An 18935-nucleotide genomic window follows, 5' to 3' on the forward strand; every position below is an offset into this window, starting at 1 on the left:
CCCCCTGGCATTAGCGATAACCCCATAGCCTGACCCAAACTAGGCCAAATCCCTGCTTGGACCCCACCACCTGCAGCTTACACTGGGAAATGCCAGGTGGAAAACCCCCAGATTTAGCCCACACCACGCATTTTGGAAAAACTGGAAGTAACCAAGAGAACAAGAGGGAACGGGCACAAACTTGAATGTAGGAAGTTCCATCTAAACCTGAGGAGGAACTTCTTTCCTGTGAGGGTGGCAGAGCAGTGGCACAGGCTGCCCAGAGAGGTGGGGGAGTCTCCCCCTCTGGAGCCATCCCAAACCCGCCTGGACGCCGTCCTGTGCTGGAGGGGCCCCTGCTCTGGCGGGGGGTGGGATGGGGGAGCTCCAGAGGGACCTTCCCACCCTGACCATGCTGTGATTCTGTGAACCAAACCCAGCATCATTTTTGGGGTGTCACAGCAAGAATGGGTCAGTCCAAGTTTTGGGGTTGAAACCCTTCTACTCGCCTTTCTTACCTTGGCATCTTCGGTTTCGGACTGGGTGCTCGTCTCCTCGTAGAGGTCAGACTCCTCTGAGGCGATGGGGACTTGCACCGTCAGGTTGGGGTTGTTAATGAAATTCATGTGGTCCAGTTCATCCATGAAAAAATGCTCTTTGCCAGCGACTCCGTCCAAGTACTCCAACTTGAGCTCCTGGCCAGCGTCCACATGGTTTAGCCCAGAGTTGTCCCTCTTACTGTGCTCTTGCTCTTCCTCCGGGGCCACCTTCTTCCCCTTCCACAGCCTGCGGAGCAGCATCAGCAGAGAGGTCTTGACAAAGTCAATCCCCTTGGTGATCCTGCCAATAGCGATCTGCAAATTGTTCATCTCTCCATCATCGTCAGATGCTGCCAGGCTGTCGGCACTGAAGGAGCTCAGTAGCAAAGCTAAGAACAGGTTCAGCACCTGGAGGGGACAAAAGCAAACACCAGCATTGATGTTCAGCACCAACCTCATCCCTGTAGGCTGGAGCGGTGCAGACAAGTCATGGCCATGGAAAAGACCCTGCCACTGAGCATGTCATGGGACTCCCTCTTCCCACAGCCCAGCTCTGGGGACTGCAGAGATGTCAACCCCATCTCCTGGAGGACATGGACATGGTCCTCCTCACTCCTCCTTGGGCTGCAATGCCCAGTGTCACCTCCAGCTGCTTGGGTCCTGCTGATCCATTTGCAAGTGATGCCAGTCATTGCTTCAGCCCCTCTCAATCCACCTACCCTGTGGGTCCACCAACATGTCCTTCCCTTTGCTCTCTTGGAGCTCTTGGCCTGGCTGGTCACCAGGTGGGACTCCCTAAGCCTATGGTGCTTCTCCCCACCACCCATAGGGATACAACTCAGCTCCATCCCTTCTCTTCCCAGGGAGAAACCTCCTGCTTATTGTCCTCCCAGCTGCAACTCTTCCTCTCCTCTTTGCTTGCTCTGGTAGCTCAGCAAAGTGACCTCCTGAGGGTCTCCAACACCCTGGAGCCATGCAGGAGCCTGAGCCACAGCCATAACCTCATCCTTTTCTACCAGAGACTGCACTGTTCCATGGAAAGTGGTATTTCATCTCAGCAGGAGTCAGCTCATGGGATGCAAATATAGCTCCAAGCACGGGCTCTCTTCTGCTTCCCCCAGATCTCTCCTGCTTCACCATGCCCAAAACGTGACTGGACCCCACCGCAGCCTCGCCTGGCATGGGTGGACTCGCTGCTTGCCAGAAAAGAGGAACAGCTCACGAGAAGAGGAGCAGGATGGGCTCTCCCCAGGGTACAGGAGCATCGGCAGCACCCAGACGCGCTCTCGCTGCGCGGAGCGGCCGACGGGCCAAGCCCACAGCTGTTGATGTTTGTGCCTTTTTGTGCCAACAGCGCATCTGAGAAGGGAATTAGCTGCTATTCAAGGTCACTGCTGTTTTCACATGGCTCATACCATATGACTTAAACCGCATCTTTAAATAAATCCCTACTATCCCATCAGTTTAATACTTACGTTAAGTACCAGTTACAGCTAATAGTTGCCGTTGCCTCTGGCTTTTTTGGACAGGAGTCCATTACCTTGTCACCCGACTGACTTCCTCCCTTTTCCCTTAATAACCCCAAAGGAAATGCTCAAAGTGTCATTAGCAGTACAGGACGACCAGCCGTCGCCTTATTCCTCTGCAGGGGAAGTGGGGAGAAACACACACCTCCCTGCCGCCGGGATGCTCGGGAGGTTGTGTGGGACAGGCTCCCGTGCTCGGAAATACCGGAGGTACGGCCAGGAGAGCATGAAGAGGGCAGAGATGGCTCTGTAGGTGGTTGTGCACCGTGTATCTCTACTTAGCTTTAAATGAACCCCAGGCAGGAGCAGCACAGAGCCCAGCAGGAGCTGGAAAGCTTGCCTGGAAAGCTGGGGTGACATCTCAGGGAGGGCTGCTTCTGGCCCCACCGGCTGAAAACTGGGCTGCCCCCTTATCACCTCCAGGAAAGTCTCCTGGAGGGCTGGATGGACTGTCCTACTCCAAAAACCAGCTCCAGAAGAGGAAAATTCTCCAGGACCCCTTTTGGGGAGGGTCTCCAGGGAGCCCCAGCTGTGATTCCCAGTCTCTAAGCTCCTACACTCTCTGCAGACCACCCTGGAGATGCTCCTGCTGCTCACGGGTGGTTTTCAGCCTGGTTCAGCATCGCGATTCAAATGACCGAGTTCTCCCTTGAAAGGGAGAGCCGTTGCTGGGAGATGGGCAGCCCGGGGGGAACATCGGGCTGCTCCCCACCGCAAGGCGATGCGTGCACCTCTGCCCAGCATCACCCAGTGCAGACCCCCGGAGACCCGTGCAGCTCTCCATGCTGCCATGGGGCGGTACAGTTCAAAGCCCCAAATACCTGGCGTGAGCCAGGGGAGCCACGCAGGACCCAAATCCTGACGTTCTGCCCTCGAAGTGGGACACTCCAAGCCACCCTACCCCTGACCCGAGCCGTGGGGTGGTCTGGGTTTCCCCCTGGGGCTGCTTTCGCCCCACTGGAGGGTTGTGCCAGCCCAGGGCTGGAGCAGCTACCCGAGAGGCGTCAGCAGCGCCCTGGTCAGATAGTTTTTCAAAGCAAATTCCAAAGGGCTTACACAACCCCGGCAAGTAATAAGAGCGATTCGGCAAGCCGCCGCGCTTCCCTCCCCTGCCTTGCTCCTTAAGAAGGGAGAGCAGGGCCCACGCAGCCTGGAAAACAAGCTTCAAAGCCGCCAGCGAGAGGGTTACCAAGTTTAGAAAGGATTTCACGCTCGCCTGGAACTTGCAGACCTGCAGCGCGGGCAGCGAGCGGCTCGGGTTGGCGGGGAGGGCAGCAGGCAGGGAGGGAGGGTGACGGTGACCAGGGGTTCACCGGGACCCGGGGGGAAGGAGCCGCGGGCTGCAGAGGGGTCGTGCATCCCTGGGATGCCACCTGGACCACGGGGAGGACTGGGGATCTTGCACGAGCCTGCTGGGTGGGTCTGCTCCCAAAAGCAGCCGGGAGCAAAGGGCCGGCCCTGGGGCGAGCTGGGTATAATGCCGTCTTCATCCCTCATCGTAGGAGAGTGGGAAATGGTGAAGGAAAGCCTGAAAAGCCATGTGAAGAAAGGACAGCTTGAAAACAAGCTCTCTTTTGTCCCAGAGTCACCCCTGTATCTGCCTAATACCTGTTGTTAAGCCTTCCATGCCTCGGTTTCCCCTTCTGTTCCTGATCTGGTTTCAGCTGAAGGTCCCTCAGAAATTGCTTCTTACCCTGCTTTACACAGGGCCGAGTGCACAGCATGGCCCCACCGCATCTCCAGGAGGGAGGTCAAGCCCTTTGCCTGTGCTCCTGTGCAGCTCCAACAAGACCATGCCTACAGCCATCGCGCTGTAGATGAGCTGAGCTGGATACCATTGGCCAGAGAGCAAGAGGCAGAGGTGTCCCCACCCCACGACACCCTCCATCCTCGTCCTCCACCTTTCATTGGGGGTCCACCGCAGCTCCAAGACTCACCACAAGGTTCCCAATGACCATGACCATCATGAAGACGATGAGGCACATGGTCTGACCGGCCACCTCCATGCAGTCCCACATGGTCTCGATCCACTCCCCGCAGAGGATGCGGAAGACGATGAGGAAGGAGTGGAAGAAGTCATTCATGTGCCAGCGGGGCAGCGTGCAGTCGAGGGAGATCTTGCACACGCATTCTATGTAGCTCTTCCCGAAGAGCTGCATCCCCACCACGGCGAAGATGAAGACGATGATGGCCAGCACCAGCGTGAGGTTCCCCAGGGCGCCCACTGAGTTACCGATGATCTTGATGAGCATGTTGAGGGTGGGCCAGGACTTGGCGAGCTTGAAAACCCTCAGCTACAAGGAGCAAGGAAACAAGGCGTTGATTTGCCTGGGGCTTTCATTGCCACAAGGTGTCAGCAAGGCTGCGAAGCTGGGATTAGACCTTCACACGGCAGTTTTATTAAGGCAGGAGGGATTAAACACACAACTGCTTTGCAAAGAGCACAAATTCTGACTTTCCTAAATATTTAGCGTGACTGTCAGTGTTATCTTTAACAGGGGACAAGCTGGTGACCACCATAAAAGAGACTGAAAGCTGTTATCCACCCTGGTGGCAAATGCATCCAGAACCCCCTGGCCCAGCTTGTCCCTGCGGCACATACCAAGCGGAAGGAGCGGAGTACGGAGAGCCCTTGCACGTTGGCCAAGCCTAGCTCCACCAGGCTGAGGGTGACGATGATGCTGTCAAAGATATTCCAGCCCTGCTGGAAATACTCGTAGGGGTCCAAAGCAATGAGCTTCAGGACCATCTCCGCCGTGAAGATCCCTGTGAAGACCTGTGGGAAACAGCAACCCATCAGCTTGCTTGAAAGCCAGTGCTTGGCAGGGGGTGGGCAGCACCTCGTCTTTTATGGGTCATTCCCAAAGTGTTTCATCCCACTGGGTCCAGCCCTGGTTGCAAACAAGCTCCCCAGCCGCTGCCCGGTGTGGCTTTGTGGATCCATGCTGGGAGTACTGGGGACTGATTGCTACCGGAGAGACTCGGCCAAGGTGTGTGTTGCCAGGTGGAAATTAAAAATAAAAGCCTCATTTGCAAAGGGACCCACTTCAAACGACTGCTGAATCACAGGGATTCCCAGCACGGGGAACTGGGCTGCTACTGGGATGCCCCTGCCCCTCCCCAGGCCTGCCGAAAGCCGATCCGGCTTTTACACATTACTCTTTTCCTGGGACTACAACGGCGCCGTGCATTATCACATTACTCCGGAGCAGGATCAGCAATGTGGCAATTAGCATCCTTGATGCAATTTCATGACATGGCATGTGTGTGTGTGTGTCGGGGGCGGGGAGGAATGGGGACGGTAACAAATTTTGCCCTGGATGTGGACCGAGTTGGGACACACGGGTCCTTGCCTCTGCTTCGCAGGAAGCCTTCTGTGCTGCCATCCCAGGGGATGCTCCCCGACATGCCCCATCGTCTGCCAGCCCACAAACATCCTCTTTTCTGCTCCTGCCAGCTCATCCCTGCTCTCTTCACTCGCAGCCTGCTCCTGTCTGCCTGCAGCGAGAGGAGCAGCAGCCGCTGCTGCTTTCATCTCGGGCACAGGCTGGCGATGTGGGGGGAGATAGCGGCACGGTGGGAGCTGATTCTCCTGCTCCCATCCCTCCCTGGCCCTTCCCCAGCAAACCATCCCCATCCCACACCGGCGTGAGGGTTGTCCACGCAGCCAGAAACCGCCGCTGGCACGAAGGAAAAGCCGGAGGCGTCTTTGCAGCCTGACCGTGCTTCGAGCAACGGCCGATTAATCCCCTTGTATTTCCTGAATGAAACCAGAGACAAAGCAGCTATGTGCCCAGCGTCATCCTGCCCGCCCGGGGCTCGGCCACCGGCATGTGTCACTCCAGTGCCTGTGCACAGAGAGGCCCCGGCAGGTGCTGGGGTTGGGCAAGGTGGTAGGAGAGGAGACGGTGAGCTCTCCCACCCCTTCGCTACGTTCCCCAAAGTCACCAAGAGCCTCCTGGGCTTGTCCCACCAGCAGATTGCATCCAGCTGAAAGCCCTTTACCCTGAGCTCCACGCAGGAGCAGCCACAGCTGGTTTGCTAAATACGCCCATGAAATCAGCGCAGCCCAGATTTGCAGTGATTTCACTGGGAAAAGTTCTGATTATTAGTATTTTTTACAGCTGCTGGCACTGTTGCCTGCTGGTCCGTTGGAACCTATTTGATCCCAGCATCTGAACTGCCCCTGCTCTGCCACACGGCCACCCGGCATCGCGAGGACGCTGTGGTGTCAGCCAGGGTTGGCAGCAGCTCATACCTGACCCTGGGCTGCAATGTAGAAGATGGCTCAGGACATCTCTGCAAGGCCATGGCCACATTGGCATCTCTGAGATGCACCAAGTGAGACAGAAGCTGCAGCAGAAGGGGAGCAGGGGGTGATGGATCCCACCCCTGTATCACCTCCCTTGATCTGAGCCATCCTGGAGCCCGACCCACCACAGGGATGCTGTGATCAGACCTCCATCCCCAGCCCTCGCAGTTTCTCAGCGGTGGGGAAGTGTTTCCAGGCACGCTGTTCAGGTGACACAATGGCCACAGAGGGGATCTGCCCACCAGAGTAGATGGTGTGGCTGCTGTGGCCCTAAACGGGGAAAGATGGGACATCTGTAGCTGCCTACCAGGTTTCCCACGGTCAGCACGTTCTCGAACTCCTCTGTCATGGGGTAATGCTCCATGGCCATGAAGACCGTGTTAAGCACAATGCAGATGGTGATGCCCAAGTCCACGAAGGGGTCCATCACCACCATCTTGACAAATTCTTTCAGCTTCACCCACGGAGGACAGCAGTTCCAGACCAGGAATGTGTGGGCAAATTTGTACCACCAGGGTGGGCACTTCTGGTGAGCTTCCTCCAGCTCTGAGGGCAGGAAAGAAAAAAATACATCAGTGTAGGCTTCTCCTGTCTTCCTCTGGGTGGGCCAGGTGCTAACTCCCTAGAAGTGGCCTCTCCTGAGGTCCTGAACCAGCCCTAGAACAGCTATGAGTTTCGTATGGGGGCTAAAAGCAGGAGCCTTCCCATGCCCAGGCACAATGAGGTTGCAGACCTTACCCTCTAAACCAGAGAGGGATGGAAAGGCAGATGAGTCAGGGAACTGCAGGTCCAATCCTGCTTTCAGCACACAGGCAGGATTTGAGGTGTTCCTGACACACTGAGATGGCAGGGACACCTAAGGGAACTGCTCCGGTGTGGCTGGAGGGCTTGGTGCCCATTCCCATGGAGGGGAGGGCTGAGGAGCCCGTTATTGCTGAGTTTATGGTACTTTTTGCTGAGGTTGAGACAGCGGCTCTCAGGAAGCCACTCAACAGCTCTTGGTTGACTCTGGAGACCACGGTAATTGATTGAAATCCTATTCATTTGCATGAGATATTGTATTATTGCCTCTGGGCATCATCCTAGCGAGTTGGGACGAAAAGCCTTGCATCGCTGCGGTGCCCTGACCACATTTGGAGACCCCAGGTCCAGAGTCATCCTTCACATGGGGCAGGAGATGTGGGACAGCCACTATCACTGGTGCGTGCTGAGCACCCCAAGCCCACCAATACACAATGATGGGGCTAAACCAGTCAGCGCATACAGCCCTCACCCAGGCTGGAGAAGGACGTACCTTCCACAGCATTGGAGATGACACTGATGGCGCTCCCCACTCTCTTCTCGAGGCCTGGCCCATCTTGGTTGCCCACGGTGAGGTGGTTGTGGTCCGATTTCTCTGGTTCATTGGTTGGGTTGAACTAGAAGGAGAGGAGGCCACAGGGGATGAATGCAGAGCGCTGCAAGATGTTTAATGCACTTAAGGATAGAGCAAGCAGGAAAAAAAAAGGGGTATGGTCTGGAGAGATCTTGGGGTGCAACATGGGAGCTGCAGGTGGGCTGCAGAAAGGCTTGTAGGACCCACAATAAGCTGGACACAAGCCTGTCCCTCCACTGGGGTTTATTGGGGTGGGCACCCTCAAGGGACAGCAGAGACAGAACCAAGCACGTACATCGATCACCGTAGCGGACCGCTGCAGCACGACCTTGGGGACCACTTGCCCGTTGCAGTCCTTTGCCTTGTCCTGGTCACTGTTCAGGTCTGAGTCGCGCTCCTTCTCGACTACGCTGCTGGGCAGGGAACCGCTGCTGGATCGCCGGTCCTGCAACTGCAGCAACCCACGTCTCCATCACCCGCGTGTCCGCAGCCATCGGGAGCTTCCCGCAATCACTACAGGCCACCAGGCTAAGGGGGAGTGGTGGGTGAAATGAGCCCCAGGACCATCCTGGGCAGGACTTTGTGACTCCAAAGTCTGCTGCTGCAGGACCTGGGCAGAAGTGAGCTCATCAGCAAACTCATCAGATTCCCACAAGCAACGATGAGGGATAACAATTTGTAGGAGCTAAACCCATGCCTGAGGCTGCAAGCTTTTCCTTTTTGCTTGCTTCACCATTTGGTCAGGGTGAATAAATCATAAAGACAAAATTAGGGCAACCCCCAAATTTCTGCCTTGCAGGAAATTTTGATCTTTGAAACACGCTTTCATCCCAAATGGGAAAGCAGCAAAATCTTCAAGTCTCTTGCTGAAATGTAATGTTGAAGATTTTTGGACTTGCACTGAATTTGTGAATGTTTGGGTCAAAATTTATTTATTTTTTCCCCCCAAATGTTGCAATCCTTCCTTTTTTTTTTTTTTTCTTTTCCAACAATGGCATTATTAATATTTGAAGTTTACTATACCCTCTGGTAGCACTAAGGATGCCACAGCAGATGGGGAACCTCTCTGGTCCCACTGCATGTTGCTGAGATGCAACATGGTTTCCACGCCCGGGCGCTGGATATTAAATTGATCTGGGTGCCCTCACTCTCAACCTTATTCCCTCTGTCTTCTCCATTTCTCTAGGTGACAATAGATGAATAATAAAGCCGTTGGGAAACTCGCTGGTTAATTTGTTCAGAGAACCAGCCATGGCATCAGCTCTATGCCCAGCCCTAGAGTCCCCATCCCTTGGGCAGGACCTGCTCAGACCCATTCTGTGAGCAGCGTCAGCCGGATAAGAGCAAAGCCACTTCCTCGGAGGATGTTGTGGCTTGGCACAGATCAGCAGTGAGAGATAGAGGCTCTAGAGAGAGGAAAACATGGTTTTGTGTCTCTCTCTACATGTGAGGAAGCTGGTCCTTTGCCCAGACTAAGAGTTTGGTTTGCAGGGATGTCTCCTGCAGACATTGCTGGCATTGGCCAAAATGATCATTAGAGGTGGAAAATGGCTGAGCTGCAGTATCAGACATCACAGAAGCTTTTGCCCCCATTTTTATAGGCATATTGTGCTGAAAAGCGACTCCTGAGAAGAGGAAAGGGGCTATGGTGACACCACGGGACCGCAATGGGGTGAATGGGTGGAAGTTGGTCAGATTAGAGCTGCCAGCTCGGAGAGATATCAGTACAACCCCTCTGCAGCATCAGGCATGAATATCCGCTCGCGTGCTGGCATGCAGCAGTGGGCCCAGACCCCCCAGAGCTGCGTCTCAGCTCCTGCAAGGAACCCCAGGACCTCCCCCGGGTGAGAGGCAGGGTCTCTCCAGCCCTCTCTTGTATTTCCCGTCTTGGCCAAAAGCGAATGGTTTGCTAACGCTTTAGCTTTGCTGCGACTGCCCTGGCTTCCCTGAGGCCGTCTCTGGTACCCTGGTCCTAACCTGCCCATGCCGGCTCTCTGCCAGGTTTCCTGCTCTTGACGTGCCGCAGGAAGACATATTGTTAGTTCTGGTGCCTTTTGTGCCTCGTGTCTCACCTCCTCCTTCCAAACAACACCACAATTCTGTGCTGCACCTCTCTGCTGCCTCCCGGTGCTCCCTGTGCTGGAAACTAAATCTTTTCAGCCTCCTCCCCTGGGATAGGATCTTAACTTTTTGATTCAGCCAAGACCCCCAAAATAGTTACTCTCTACAACTCCCTGAAAGGAGGTTGTGGAGAGGTGAGGGGGTCAGACTCTTCTCCCAAGTAACAAGTGATAGGATGAGACGGAACAGCCTCAAGCTGCATCAGCGGAGGGTTAGGATGGATATTAGGAAAAATTCCTTCACCAAAAGGGTTATCAAGCATTGGCACAGGCTGCCCAGGGCAGTGGGGAAGTCACCATCCCTGGAGGGATTTAACAGAGGGGCAGACGTGGTGCTGAGGGACATGGGTTAGTGGTGGTTTGGGCAGTGTTGGGTTGATTGTTAGACTCGATCTAAGAGATCCCTTCCAACCTAGATGATTATATGATTCTAGTCTATGATTCTAATTATTATCTTCACTTACTATGGACCAAATGGAGCTTATTCTTGGATTTTACATAGAGGCACCACCACACTTGTCTCTGCCTCCCCTTTTCTCCCCCTATTTCTAAGGTCCCTCATTTTGGCCTCCACACTTTCCACCAACCATCCTCTCTTGCTCCTCTTGATGCTTCTTCAGCTGCTCCATGAGCTGCTGAAATTCCTCCTCCTTCTGCTGCTCCTCCAACATCGTGGCATCGTTTTGTTCTGCGTAAGCCATGGCCACCACCGCGAGGATGAGGTTGATGAGGTAGAAGGAACCAAGAAATATAACCACCACAAAGAAGATCATGTACGTTTTCCCTGCTGCACGCAGCGTCTGTGGAAAGAGGAGGCACGGGCTGTTCACACTACATCAGCACAGTATCGGTTTGGTGATGCTTCCAATGAAAGGCTTTGCACCAGGTCACCCTCCCATTTGTGGTAGGAGTGCAGTATTTTGCTCCCATCTTCCCCAACGGCCGCTCATTGCCTAATTGACCTTCCTGCAGTCCACAGCACTGGGTTAGGACTTGCGTGAAACAGCCAGAAGCCTTGGCAAACCCACCCACGCTGCCCCGCGCTACCTGGTAGCCCAACGGCTGCAAGCATGTATGGTGACGGGACCAATATTTCCTCAGAGACTCACTTTGCTGTGACAGGGGCTGATGCATCTCAGCCCTCAACTTCTCAGGTCTCACCCGTGGGCCGAGAGTGGTCCTTTTCTAACTCCAGATCTGAGCACCATCATTTCCAGAGGACACGCGTAGCCTTCAGACATAGGCTTGCTTTTATCTAAACAGTCCCTGGACCCACGGTCAGCTGGGATTTCATGGTGTCTGCAACATCTCCCTAAAGAATGACTCAATTAAGGGGACAAGTGACCTAGCTTTGCCCCTTAACTCAAGCCAGAAGGGTACTAGATGCTCCTGTAAATCCCTGATTTCCATGATTCAGCATTGCTGACGCACACCTGGGCTTTGCCCAGGAAAATACACTGCACTGCTCAGGATGGGCAGCTAGATGGGACCATGCCCCATCTCTGCTGATCCTAGTTAGATCCACACATCATGGGACAAGGTCCCACCTCTTTCCACTCAACTGACTTTTTCCATGTCCTAGGCCAGGGGCAGCATCAAAACAAAAGGAGTATTTACCCAAGGATAAAAATTTGTACGGAAGCCCCAGGCACATCCACGGGGGTCGCACGGGCACTTACCAGCTGGAAGAGGTTCTCCCAGAAGTCCTGCGTCATGAGGCGGAAGAGGGCCAGGAAAGCCCAGCTGAAGGTGTCGTAGCTGGTGTAGCCATAGTTCGGGTTCCTCCCCGCCTTCATGCACTGGTACCCTTCAGGGCACTTCCTACCAAAGGAGCCGCGGGGGCAGCGGGTGTGAGCCCCCGGCACTGCCCCTCCTGCACCCGCAGCGTAACGCTCCATCCCTGGAGATGCTGAGATGCTTCAGCAGAACCCCCACCCAATCTGATGCAGTTGGACGCCCAGACGGATAACCCCCCCCAAGCTGATATCGTCGGATGCCCAGACCAATATACCCCCCAAGCTGATACAGTTGGGATTCCCAGACCATTCACCTCCAAAGCCACATTTCCCAGCCCCGATCCTGATCCTGTCCCATTTCAAGCATCAGTGGTCCCAACAGGCTGTGCTGGCTGCCTCGTCCCCTCCCACAGAGCCAGAGGGGACCCCGGCTACCAGCGTGAGCCGCACTCACCCAGCATCGCTGCTGTTCCCACAGAGCAGAGCATCAAGCGCTCCCTCCAGAAAGTAGAAATTGGCTTTGCAGTTGGGGAAAGAACAAGACATAAAAGAAAAAATAATATAAATAAATACAAACATTGATTTTTCAAACTCTTGGCAGCTCCTCGCTGTCAGGGAAATTCCCTGAATCCCAGCATTGGGCACTGGGTTATCTTCTCTCTGCCGACTTCGCTATTTGCATTGAACTACTCAGCAGTAGCTCAGAGAGCTCACGGCATTGTTTCACAGACCCAACTAGATGGCTCCCAAGCCCATAAAGAGCTCTGGAAACAGCCAGCTTGGCCAGGGTCAGGCCTCCTGGGAAGATGGGTTAACACCTGCTCAAAGGACCAGGGCTGGTCTGCTCTGCTGGGAAAACGTACAGGGCATTCCCAGGGAACACTGGGTGTGTTGGACTGCAGGGGGCCCCAAAAAGCCTGGGGAAGTGGTCTACTACTGCTCCATGGCCATCACCTTCCTCCTGCTGCTCCCATCCCAACCAGCCCCTATCTGGGAGGAAACCCACCCCGCTCACAGACCAGGGGTCCTTAAAGCTCCTCCTTACAGCTTGAGCACAGGAGCTGCCAAGAAGGGCCACCACAAGCCACCTGCCCCCAGGGACACATAGATGAGCACATGGAGACACCCACCCCAGGACATGGCAGAGGGCACCTGGAGCCCATCCTGGGCATCACCTAGCACAGCCCTTCCAGGAGCTGTGCAGGGATTTCTGGAGCTCCCTCAAAGCATCCTCGGCTCTGCCTGGCTTCTTGCCACCAGGCTTTTATTTAACCTACGTGTGCTCATCAAGGAGATATCCTGCTTGCGAAACTCCAGGCGATACGTTTTTGGCCTAGCCCCAATAGCTGTTAACCTGAATGCATGGCCGCAGGGTGCTGTTGCTATTTGCACTGCACTCATTAGATCCTATATATTGAATTTTCACCCCTACCAAGAAGCCTTCCTGTAATTAATGCCGGAGCGACTTGTACAGTTGGGCAAAGCAGCTCAGCCGAGACGTAACCCGACCTTCTGCTGAGCTCTGCCGAGTGCCCTAAATGAGATGTGAAACATCCCCGTGGAGCATCCTGCTACCGCACAGCTCTGCCAGGTGGGTTTTCCGAGATTTTTTTTTTTTACATTTTCACGGAGTTTAAAAAACCCCAAACCAAAGAACAAATAAAAACCCCACCACACTTTTTGTGGCCAAACTTGTTTCAAAGAAATGGTAGGAAAGTAGCAAACTTGAAGACCCATTTGAGGACCTGTGCTTGATCCCACCTCTCCCTCCTTCCCCTCCTGTTGGCTGTTGTGGTGTTGCATGCAATGCTCACTGGACACAGCGGTACTTGGAGAAGGACCCAACTACGATGCAGCAGTGAAAGTGGGTGAGAAATGTCATTCCTGCATCCTTCCCTCTGGTTTTCCACCCAAAGTCCCATCTGCTCCTGTAGGGTCTAGTCTTCCTGCTGTGACCAGTCAGATGGAGCAGCTGTTCACCAGTGCCCACACCAATGTGGCAATTGTGCCCTCACTAGTAAGTGGGAAGAGATGGAGACACCGGTTTGTCCAGGTCTCCCCATAGTGAAACCCTTCTGGAGGAGTTCAGCTTGCCCAGGTGGACTACATTTTCCCTGGCAAGGAAGATTTGATCCCGCCTGTCCATCCTGTGAGCGTGCACAATCCCACCAGCCACATCTCCCTGCAGAGCACCTCAACAGGAAGATCCATGCTAGCAAACCATCTTGGTCTGACACAGAGAAAGACCAAGGAAACTGAGGAGCAAACCAGGGTGATGGGTCAATGGAGAAGGGCATGCATGAGCATTACCTTCATCGTTGATGTAGGCCTCGAAATCAAAGGTGCTGTTGCTGGTAAAGTTGCTGGTGAAGTTGCTGGTGATGCCGTCAGTGAAGTTGCTGTAGAGTGTTGCATTGGCCAACGTGTCGTTGTCCAGCCCCAAGTCCCCCAGCAGGGTGTCATTGAGGGGGGGCCACCGCACGCACTTCTGCCGGAGGTTCCCCATGAAGAGCTGGAGACCGATGAGGGCAAACACGCTCAGGCAGAAGACGGTGAGGATCATGACGTCCGAGAGCTTCTTCACCGACTGGATCAGAGCCCCAACGATCGTTTTCAGCCCTAGGGAGGAGGTGTTACTACTGAGCTAATCGCTTGTTCGCTAATCGTGGAGAATGTGTTATGGTGTTTCTAAAAGGTGCTGGGTCTGGTGGGGACATGTGGTATCACCAAGTTCACCCCACATGCTCAGACCCCCCAGCTCTGTGCCCCACGTTGCTGGGCAGCATAAACCCTTCCCCCAAAACTGTCACCCTAGGGCCAGTGCCAGACATGCCTCCCCATGTCAACCTTACCCTGGGTATCACAAGCCAAAGCCCACCCCAGCCTGGCAGCCATCAATTCCTTTTGGCTTTGTGTTTTCCCCAAATGCCAAAATTTGGCTTTTTTTTTTGGCCCAAATCACTAGAGTAGACCACTTTGCTGTGGCACATAGAAAAGCTATTTGCCAGCCCAACTGGAAGGTGCTGAGCACTGCTCTCAGCTCCAGAAAAGCCTCTGTGGTCAAACAACCCCATGTGCTGCTGTCCCATGGGTGGTCAGGAGCACAGCCGGACCCTCCAGCCTGATCCGTTCAAGCTGGAGAAACCCCAACGCGTCTGAACAAAGGTGACAAAGCGACGTCTGCATTAAACATCAGGATCAACTCATCTTTCACCCCAAGCATCGCCATTTCCACCGCAGAGGAGGGCCGTCCACAGATCCTCAGAGAGCTTTTTGACATGGAGGATGTTGTTCCTGTCACCCGAGGTCTACATTGGATGAGGGGTGATGCCGGGACATCCTGACATTGATCTTAAAAGCAGCTCTGAGCGCAGAGCTTTCTCATGTGGAGGCAGCTCTCTGAAGACACATGATTTTTATCCCTGTCATCATGCCAGTTCCCCCCCTCCCCAAACTCTTTAGGTAGAACCCTGTTCTCCAAGGGCTTGTCTGTGTTGGGAAACTGCTGAGGACAGCTGTTCTAAAACTGCTTATTTTTGCAACTGCTATTTCTGCAGAGCCTCTTGGGGGGATGTCATTCCAGAAAGCAACAGCAGCTTACATTTTCCTAAATGCAATTTTTTTAGCCTGTTTGATGGAGGCAAAAACTATTCAGATGTGAACCCTAAGGATCTGGAAACTGCAGGGACACAAGAATTTATTCACCACAAGAAATTATCATTTTCAGTTCAATCTCACGCTTATTCCAGGGGTCTGACCCATCATTTCTGTGAGCTTGCACTAGGCGGTACCAAAGCAGGATATTGAAATGGTACCAAATTTGGGAAAGAGCCATCACAGACATTTGATAACACGCTCCTAACACTGCAGGCTAGATGTTCAAGGTGACGCTAAACACTCGCCACGTGGCTCTTGCACTACTACCTGTTAAATATCTCAACCCTAGAACCGGAGCAGTGGGGACAAAACCGAGTTTATGGCTCCAAGGACCAATCAAAGCGTATTGGTTAATTGAGCCCATAAACACAACCTGAGCACAAGCCCACTTAAGGCATCTCCAAGGAACCCTAAACACACCACGTTTGGCTCATCAGGGACTTTCCCTGGCCAAACAACCAAGTGAGCACAGCTATTTTCAAAATGTAAAATCAGCAGGACCTGACCCAAAAGCCGAATTATGTGGAAAATTATTTATAAGTATCGAATACCTTATTTCCTCTGTTTTCTCTTAGAGCTGTCAAAAGAACAAGGAATTGCTGTGAACTGTGGGAAAACCTGAGCTCAGGGAAGGGGAAGATATGGAGAGGACACTCCTTCTTTAAGTCCTACCTGGTATCACGGTGATGGTTTTCAAGGCACGGAGGACACGGAAGGTCCTGAGAGCAGAGATGTTCCCCAGGTCCACGAACTCGGTAATGTAGCTGCAGGGCAGGAGAGGAAAGGACTTCAAGGGCTCTACTGGGCACCCGTCCCCATGTTTCTCAGCCCTCCTCCCCAGGGTTTCCCCCCCCCCAGGTGCAGTGGCCAGACCTCCTCTACTCCCAACATCCCACCAAACTCACGCCATGGAGATGACCATGAAGTCCAGCCAATTCCACGGGTCACGCAGGAATGTGAAGTTGTCGATGCAGAAGCCTCTCGACAGTATCTTTATGAGGGACTCGAAGGTGTATATCCCAGTGAAGGTGTATCTGAAACAGGAACGGTGACTCAGGGGATGCTCACCTGGGTCCAAGGGCTATCTCAGGATGAGGTTTTGTCCACCCCTGGCAGTAGGACCATCTTGGGGAGATGAGTTTGGGGGCTTACAGTCACAGGCTGCTGGGTTCTTGGGTTGCTTCGGCACTGGGGGAGGTTTTCACCTCACCTTGCAAGGACATCTTGAGGTAACAGTCCCTTTGGTGACTATTCTGCAACACTTCTGATCCCTGCTGATGTCTCATACCACCACGGTCTCTGCAAAACCCTGCTGAGACCTGATTGCACAGAACCACAGCAGAAAACAGTGGATTTTTCCCCTTCTCACCTGGGGCTGGTTGTCCATGCTCCCTGGACTAGTGGATCTGCTCAGGGCCTCTCCAGACTATCACTGCTGCCCGGACCCCCCCTGCTCTACAGTGGTCTCCTGTCACAGGGACCTCTCCAGATTTTGGGTAGCATTGAAACACTCCCACTCTTTGCAATGCCTAAGGCAGAGTGTGGACATCCCTTCTGAGATCAAGAGGGCCGCCAGCATCTCCCAGTGACACCTCTCCTCCTCTGAAGGGTGCCTGGACCCTAACATCCCTCTCTCGGCCTTGGTCCTGTCCCTCCTGAGGATGGCCAAGCTGGGAAGGCCCCCATGTCTGGGGCAGGTCATGGGAGGCAGGGACTTACTCCACGTTCTTGGACCACGCCGGGGGGTTGCTCAGCGTCATAAAGACACAGTTGGTTAAAATCGTGATCATGATGAACATGCTGAATAATTTAAACTCTGGTCAAGGAGAAACGCTGTGGTTGTTGCCTAGATTCCCCTCCTGCCCTCTTCGCACAGTTATGAAGCCAAGCACCCCTACTCCTCCTGTCCTGGCTCCCACTTTGGTCCCATGCCCTGGCCTGCTACTCCTGCAGCTCGCTCTCAGCTCAGTCCTGTGCTCACACTTTCCCCTTGGTCCCCTTCTCCCACGCATGGTCCTGGCCCCTGCCCTCCCTTTCTGCTCCCCTCCCCATCTCCGTGGTGCTGACTCTGTCTCCTTTCTTGTCCCCTGTGCTCCTTCCTCTCCATCACCCCAGGATACAGATCTCCACACTTGTCTGATCCCTCCGCCACAAACATCTCCTCTTTTTCCTCCTACCTCCTGCCCACCAACCCCTGCTGCCACCAAAGCTCTGCTGGGATCACTTCCAAACCATCCTAGTGCCCCTCTTGCTCTTGGGGTCCTTTCCTGTCTTTCCATCTCTGCTTGTCTTACACCAAAAGCCCCAGCACTGCCCAAGCTGCCTCCTCCCCAGTACCCCAATGTTCCTCTGCCTTCCCTCTCCCAAAGCATCCTTTGGGCTTCTTCACCCACTTGCAGATGGGACAGGATCCCCTGACCTGTAAGCATTTTCCTTCCTTTCCAAGTGCCTCCAGACCTCAGAGACCTTGAACCTCTTCCTAAGAGGCTCCACCACTTAGTTTTGTTCCCTTCTCCAACCAAGCTGATTCCTCCCTTCTTCAACCAAGACTGAGCTCTTAGTGCCATCGAGGTGCCCAAAGCCTTCAAGCACCCATTCCTTGGGATGGGATGGCTGGACAGTGGGTTCTGGCCATGGTGGGGGTCAGCCCAGGAGATCTGCTCACTACACCATCATGAAACACTTTTCAGCCCTCTCCCAGGGCTGTTCACACTCTGAGCATCAGGGTTTGACCTGGGAATGGAGCAGCACCACAGAGGGCAAGGATATGAATGGATAAGCACTTTGATGGCTCCTCTGCGGATGGGGTGGAAGGGCCCCAGCAGGTAGAGGGCAGGGGTCGCTGAGAAGCGGAAGATGGACTTCCCTTTGTTGAGGACTATGAACGTCTGTGGAAAAAAAGAAAGGAGGGAGATGGATTAGCTCTTCTGCACACCCCCGAAACACTCATGGATCAAGTGCTGCCATTAGAGTTGAGACCTCTATGCATGCTTTGGATCTCCAAAGGCTGGAGACTCTGCCAAGGAACAGATGCTCTGCTTTAGAAAAGAATCCACCACAGCAGTCTGGGGCCATGGATCACCAAGATGGGCTCAGAAGAGATACTGGGGCATGGTGGAAAGAAGAGCAGGGTCCACGCTTTGGTCTTTTTCTTGGGACTTACATCTAATGCCAAGTCTACCCATGGGCTAAGCTGTGCCCCTCACCTTCTTATCCTTGTAGAAAGGGTCCAGGTCCTCCAGGGGGGTCCCGATGAGCTCCAGCGGTGGGTCACCATAGATGAGGGGCAGATTCTTGCCAGCTTCCAGGTCACTGCTGGGTTTGATCTCCTCTTCCTCGGGCAGCTCAATGTGCTGCCGCTTTATCTTGAGCGCCTCTGCCTCGGCGATGCGCTGCTCGATGGCAGCCAGCGAGGCAGGGGTGAAGGGGCGGAGGTTTTCGGGGCCTGGGATGTGCGGCAGGCCGGCCATCCTCTCATTCTGCTTCTGGGACGCCTGCGCCCAGCCTGCCGGGGAGAGGGGGGCTGAGAAGGCAACGCCAGCTGGTGCCATTTTGGGCCATTTTTGCTCAGCCCTTGAAATCAGGCGATGGCAAGATCGCGGTGGGAGTTTGCAAACGGGTCTATTGCAGAAATACTGAGCTCACAAAAATGGTTATTACGCATGGATCGCTTGCAGACGGAGCAACACGC

General features: G+C 54.1%; 1 protein-coding gene across 1 annotated transcript in view; it reads right to left on the reverse strand.

Annotated features, from left to right (window-relative positions):
* The window catches only part of SCN4A (sodium channel, voltage-gated, type IV, alpha subunit), a 33488-nt gene extending 14774 nt beyond the window's left edge, over nucleotides 1-18714 (reverse strand). Inside the window, exons 1-15 of the mRNA XM_009883816.1 lie at nucleotides 18451-18714; nucleotides 18014-18132; nucleotides 16964-17053; nucleotides 16150-16278; nucleotides 15917-16008; nucleotides 13898-14206; nucleotides 12042-12105; nucleotides 11531-11672; nucleotides 10439-10651; nucleotides 8027-8182; nucleotides 7651-7774; nucleotides 6664-6902; nucleotides 4647-4820; nucleotides 3982-4338; nucleotides 498-926 (exon numbers count right to left, since the gene is read on the reverse strand). Of these exons, the coding sequence (XP_009882118.1) occupies nucleotides 498-926; nucleotides 3982-4338; nucleotides 4647-4820; nucleotides 6664-6902; nucleotides 7651-7774; nucleotides 8027-8182; nucleotides 10439-10651; nucleotides 11531-11672; nucleotides 12042-12105; nucleotides 13898-14206; nucleotides 15917-16008; nucleotides 16150-16278; nucleotides 16964-17053; nucleotides 18014-18132; nucleotides 18451-18714 (2901 nt within the window). The remainder of the gene's footprint in view (nucleotides 1-497; nucleotides 927-3981; nucleotides 4339-4646; nucleotides 4821-6663; nucleotides 6903-7650; nucleotides 7775-8026; nucleotides 8183-10438; nucleotides 10652-11530; nucleotides 11673-12041; nucleotides 12106-13897; nucleotides 14207-15916; nucleotides 16009-16149; nucleotides 16279-16963; nucleotides 17054-18013; nucleotides 18133-18450) is intronic.
* Between the last annotated feature and the right edge of the window lie 221 nt (nucleotides 18715-18935).

Source organism: Charadrius vociferus, unplaced genomic scaffold, assembly GCF_000708025.1.
Source record: "Charadrius vociferus isolate BGI_N301 unplaced genomic scaffold, ASM70802v2 scaffold484, whole genome shotgun sequence".
Lineage (NCBI taxonomy): Eukaryota > Metazoa > Chordata > Aves > Charadriiformes > Charadriidae > Charadrius > Charadrius vociferus.